The 6,000-nt window shown below is 48.5% G+C and overlaps 1 protein-coding gene across 1 annotated transcript in view; it reads left to right on the top strand.

The window, feature by feature from the left end:
* Positions 1-1,328: 1,328 nt before the first annotated feature.
* LOC120919380 (G protein-activated inward rectifier potassium channel 1-like) overlaps positions 1,329-6,000 on the top strand; it is a 156,549-nt gene continuing 151,877 nt past the window's right edge. Inside the window, exon 1 of the mRNA XM_040331524.1 lies at positions 1,329-2,223. Within this exon, the coding sequence (XP_040187458.1) occupies positions 1,558-2,223 (666 nt within the window). The 5' untranslated portion in view covers positions 1,329-1,557. The remainder of the gene's footprint in view (positions 2,224-6,000) is intronic.

Raw genomic sequence — 6,000 nt, 5'->3', positions numbered from 1 at the left:
CGATTTATGTGTGAAGCGGACTATGTTTTGCTTTTTGGTGGCTGAGAAATGCGTCCCCAAGTCTTCCTCCCATCTGGCTAGGGCCGGGATCTGGTAGTCCCCTGGCGGTGTGTTCAGTAACGTGTACATCTGGGATAGGGTGTGGGGGATTACCCCAGAGGTATTACATATGTCCTCCAAGGTCGTCAACGGAATTTGTTCGGTCTGAGGTACCGGTATGCTGTTCAAGAAGTGGCGTAATTGTTGTGTTCTCAGGAAGTCCAGGCGGAATATGCCCTCCGGGTCCATCAGTTCCGCCGCTGACTTCCACCTCCCCCCTGCACTAAAATGAGACGCCTGGAATAAGTCAGCCCTCGCCAGGTCGAGAAATCTCCCGTCTTGGGTTCCTGGTTCAAAAAGGGGGTGGCCAATAATCGGTCTCAATGGGGAGTTCCGCGACGAGAGGGAGAACTTTTCAAAGAGTTCTGCACATATTCTAGTCGTCTGTCCTATTAGGGGATGTCGTGAGGTATGCGTGGGGAGTGATGAGTGGCACCAAGGGGCACGTCTGAGGGGAATCCTACACTGACTTTGTTCCACCTGTGTCCAGAGCTTAATGTGCCCATGCCTGCACCAGTCAATCAGCCTAGATTCCATTTTTTTAATTGAATTACTGAAATAAAATTAACTTTTTTATGAGATTCTAATTTTGTGAGATGCACCTGTAATAGCCGGCTCTGCAGATTAGTCTGTCGGTGTTGTTTAGCATGGATGGGGGGATTTCATGATTTCTCTTACTGTGCATGGCCAGCTTCCTATGATAATACTATATATACTATACTAGTAGTGTGTGTCTCTATGTAGGGATGCTTTCCTTGGTCTGTGATGTGTACAGGACATGTATTATATGACTCAGGTACAATAGATGATAGGTATCCCAGCCTGTCCTGGGTGATCATTGCTCTCCTCCCCAGACTTAGCTCCTTCTTGTGCATATTGATAAGTTGGGATCACAGATCACACTGTTTGCACTCCAATCTCTGACAATAAATGTAACATATAACAAAAGTAATCTCATGGGAAGATCCACAATAAATGCATGCTGTGTGGTCCTAGCTGTCCATCAGAAATAAGAAGTAGGATCCTGCCTATACATCTGCAGTCAGACACCGCAGAAAATGACCATCCGTGTATTGATAGGTATTGATTGTACATTGGGAGACTCTTTGATGACAATTCTATTGTAATGTGTTCCAGCTTTTTTTTTTTGTGCAATCCATTTTTGTTGCAGTGTCTTGGTTTGGCTGTATCTCTGGCGCCACCTGGTGTGTATGAGCGGTTATGGCGGCTCCCTCCGGTGATTGGCGGTGACAAGGAAGACGTAGAGGAGCGGAGTGTTCCTATTCCGTGCACACAGCACCCAGCTCTCTAAGTAGACGGTCCCCGTACAAGTCAGTGGCCGGCAGCTGAATGGCAGCACCTCGGAGACATGCACAGCCATCAGGAACGCCTGCAGGGCTGACACAAAGCTAAAGAAACTTTTCCCACACAGCTGCTGGACTTCCCACACATCAGAAGATGTCCGCTTTGAGGAGGAAATTTGGAGAGGAGTACCACGTTGTCACCACCACTGTGGGAGGTGGCTTCTTCCCTTCTGTGAAAAGGAAACGGCAGAGGTTTGTAGACAAGAACGGTCGGTGCAATGTCCAGCATGGGAACCTAGGAGGAGAGAGCAGCAGGTACTTGTCCGACCTCTTCACCACCTTGGTGGACCTGAAATGGAGATGGAACCTGCTGATCTTCATCCTCACCTATACTGTGGCTTGGTTGGTGATGGCCTCAATGTGGTGGATCATTGCCTACATCCGAGGGGATCTAAACAGGGCTCATGATGACGGCTACACCCCTTGTGTGGTCAATGTCTACAACTTCCCCTCTGCCTTCCTCTTCTTCATAGAGACAGAGGCCACCATAGGCTATGGCTTCAGGTACATCACTGAGAAGTGTCCTGAGGGCATCATCCTCTTCTTGTTCCAGTCTCTGCTGGGCTCCATTGTGGATGCTTTCCTCATAGGTTGCATGTTCATCAAGATGTCCCAACCCAAGAAGAGAGCCGAGACCCTCATGTTCAGCCAGAATGCGGTCATCTCCCAGCGAGATGGCAAGTTGTGTCTGATGTTCAGAGTGGGCAACCTCAGGAACAGTCATATGGTGTCTGCACAGATCAGGTGCAAGCTCATCAAGGTAAGGAGGAACACTCTACGGCCAGGGGGGTCTTCATTTATTATTCCCAGGCAGTGGCGTAGCATGGGTCAAGTAATTTGCACCCCTAACCCATTGACTTTTAGAGTCCCTTCTACTAGTACAGTATTAAACCCCTTACCACCTAAACCAGAGTCACCGATTGGCTGTAATTTAGATGTAATTAACGTAGACGTTATAGGCTGGCTGCTCTGCTGCGGTATTATCGTTATTCAAAGCCTTAGCCTCTGATTGGCTGCCCACAGCCCTGCAGCCTTTTATTATTGGTTGAGTCTGAGACAGCTCTTTGACTACGTTAGTCAAATATCTATTTCAGAGCATTCAACCAATAATAAAATACTGCGACCAGCCAATCAGAGACTCCGGCTGTGAATAACGAGGAGTCCTTACTAATCTGACACAGCAGAGCGGCCAGCCTATAACCCTGACGTAACGGCGTTATGGCCAATCTGCTGTAAGTAAGTATGCGGTTGGCTAGGGCAGGCTGACCCCCCCCCCCACGCTACGCCAGTGTTCCCAGGGTACCGCTAATATCATTGTTTGTTTGTGTGACACTAATGGTCACTTGTGTTCTAGGAGGTGCAAGGATCACCTGGAGAGAATGAATCAATTTAAAGATAAACTCCAGGGAAAACAAAAATCTTGTAGTGAGGATGCCCCACAGAGCAAGGGTTAAAGCGTTTGTGAAGGTTCAGATTTGTTTTTATTTTTTTTAATAACAGACACGTCTTACCTACTCTGTGCAATGGTTTTGCACAGAGCAGTCCCGACCCCCCTCTTCTTGGGTCCTCCGCCGGTGCTCCTGGCCCTCCCCCCCTGCCAATTGCCCCCATAGCAAGCTGTTTGCTGTGGGGGTACTCATGGGTGCTTGCTCCTTAGCTGCCTCTGTGTGTCTATGAGAAACACAGAGCGCTGCTTGCTCCTTCCCCCTGCTCCCTCCTTACTGGTTGTAATTGACAATGGGTCCCACTGCTGTGTCTCAACCAATAAGGAGAGAGAGACCCAGTACAGCTGAGGCTCCCGTGCACATTCCTGGATCGAGAGGAGCTCAGGTTAGTATAAGTGGAGGGGGGCTGAGGACGAAGCTGCACACTGAAGGTTTTTTACCTTTGTGCATAGAATGCATGAAGGTAAAAACCTTCAGCCTTTTGAACCTCTTTAAATAATGGGTTGGGTGTAGGGACTGGAAAAATAACTTTTATGTAGCAGGTACTCCAGGATGTAAACAAGGAACCCACAGACTTTTCTCCTCCATGAAATCACAGATCCTCTGACATCATTAGGTACAATGTAGGGACCATAGCATTGCACTGGATGTGAGGATATCAAAAAAACATTCACAAGCACTCCAGGCTGTAAGACTGACGCCAGGTTCTTTTCCTCTACACTCCAGCGGTCACAGGTCCCCTGATGTCATCAAGTGCAACGAGGTAATAGTAGCACTGCATTGGAGAATTTACAGATACTCCGGGCTTTCTCCATTATGCTCCAGCAGGTGCAAGTCCTCAGACATCGTCATGCAGGGACCATAGCCTTTCAGGCTGTAAGACTAATGCCTACAGGCTCTTCTCCCCTACACTAAGACAGTTTCCGGTCCTCTGACATCATTGGACGTGAGGACACTGAGAGACAGTTCACATAGGTTGGACTTGGTAGACTTGTGTCTCTTTTTCAACCTCATCTACTATGTATGTAGCAGTTCACAAGCACTCCAGGCTGTAAGATCGGTGACAAAAGGCTCATCCTTCATACTCTCCAGAGGTCGCAGGTCCTCTGATGTACCAACAATGGAATTTGCAGTGCCACACCACTGCTAAGAGGTCCAGATACAACTTTATTACACTAAAGGTCAAGATTAAAAGACAAATGTGAGGTTCCTGTATATTGATTGTTACTTAAAGAGGAGTGCTGCCCCCCCCCCCACCAAAACATTAAAAGTCAGCAGCTACAAATACTGTAGCTCAGGGCTCAAAATTTTAAGTCTTGAGCCACTAGTCAGGCCTCAAGGGTTACTCGCCATCAGTTGACCAACCCAATCCTTACCCTGCTCCGCCCCTAATTCTGCCGCTAATCACACCCTCATAAATTATGTCATGAAATGACACTTAAATGTTTTATACAGAATTAAGTTACAAAAATAAATATTAACAACAACTTTATCAGTTCCCCTCAGCACAGCCTCACCTGTGATCATCAATGCAGCCTCACTGTGCCCCACATTGCAGCCTCACTGTGCCCCCATTGCAAACTCATTGTGCCCCCATTGCAGAGTCATTGTGCCCCCAATTGCAGAGTCATTGTGCCCCCCATTGCAGAGTCATTGTGCCCCCCCATTGCAGAGTCATTGTGCCCCCCCATTGCAGAGCCATTGTGCCCCCCATTGCAGAGTCATTGTGCCCCCCCATTGCAGAGTCATTGTGCCCCCCCATTGCAGAGTCATTGTGACCCCCCATTGCAGAGTCCTTGTGCCCCCCCATTGCAGAGTCCTTGTGCCCCCCCATTGCAGAGTCATTGTGCCCCCATTGCGGAGTCCTTGTGCCCCCCATTGCAGAGTCCTTGTGCCCCCCATTGCAGAGTCCTTGTGCCCCCCATTGCAGAGTCCTTGTGCCCCCATTGCAGAGTCCTTGTGCCCCCCATTGCAGAGTCCTTGTGCCCCCCATTGCAGAGTCCTTGTGCCCCCCATTGCAGAGTCCTTGTGCCCCCCATTGCAGAGTCCTTGTGCCCCCCATTGCAGAGTCCTTGTGCCCCTCATTGGAGAGTCCTTGTGCCCCCCATTGCAGAGTCACTGTGCCCCCATTGGCGGCCAGATCATGACAAGATGAAGAGGAGAGCCGCGGATCGCAGAGCGGTATTGCCCGCTGTTAGAACTTACATTGAAATTTCCTCCACTCTGCTCGCTCACACAGCCCCGCCTCCTCCTGACCCCGCGCCTGTGATAGACAACACATCCCAGCATTGGACCGCATTCTATCTATCACAGGTGTGGGGTCAGGAGGAGCTTATTTTCCACTCGCAAAATGCGAGTGGAAAATTTGAGGTCTGCTGTAGCTGCTGACTTTTAATATTAGGATACTTACCTGTCCAGGGATCCCTCGATGTCGGCACCCCAGCCAATTTTTTCCATGCTAAGTGCAATATTTATTGTACAATTGCAAGTAGTCAATCAAACACATACATCAAAGTAAGGGAATGTAAGCTCATCAGGAACAGAAACCTACGGGGAACAGTCCTTCACGCCTCCGGTCTGAAGGTACATCGGGACACGGTGAACCAGGAACAAGCCGGCAAGTCCTGTGTTGTTTTCGAGTAAGCCTCATGGAATCGGCTTGAAGCGCAGCACCAGTAGGCGTGTGACGCCACCGGGGTGATGGGAGAACCACAGTGTGTTTCAGAGCATGCGCGAAGCTTGTACGGAGCATGCATGCTCCTTTCTCAGGGGATACAAAGAGTGGAAGAGGCAGGTTAAAATGCTATGCACAGGGAGAGTCAATTACCAATTACTAGAATGCTGTTTACCTGGATACAATCAATGGGAAATATGCATTTTAAAAAAGTTATTTAAGACATATTGATTGTCCCATTGATTGTATCCAGATGAACAACATTGCTAGTAATTGGTAATTGATTCTAACTATGCAGAGCATTTTAACCTGCCCCTTTCCCCTCTTTGTATCACTGTATATTGTACAATATAAAAAGAGGGGAGATTTATTTTTCTTACTTTGAGTGTAAGTGTATTGCACTTAGAGGTGCTTTTCT

This window comes from Rana temporaria, chromosome 12, assembly GCF_905171775.1.
Source record: "Rana temporaria chromosome 12, aRanTem1.1, whole genome shotgun sequence".
In the NCBI taxonomy this organism is placed as follows: Eukaryota; Metazoa; Chordata; class Amphibia; order Anura; family Ranidae; genus Rana; species Rana temporaria.
The sequence above is the reverse complement of the archived record's forward strand: the minus strand, read 5'-3'. Positions and strand labels throughout refer to the sequence as shown.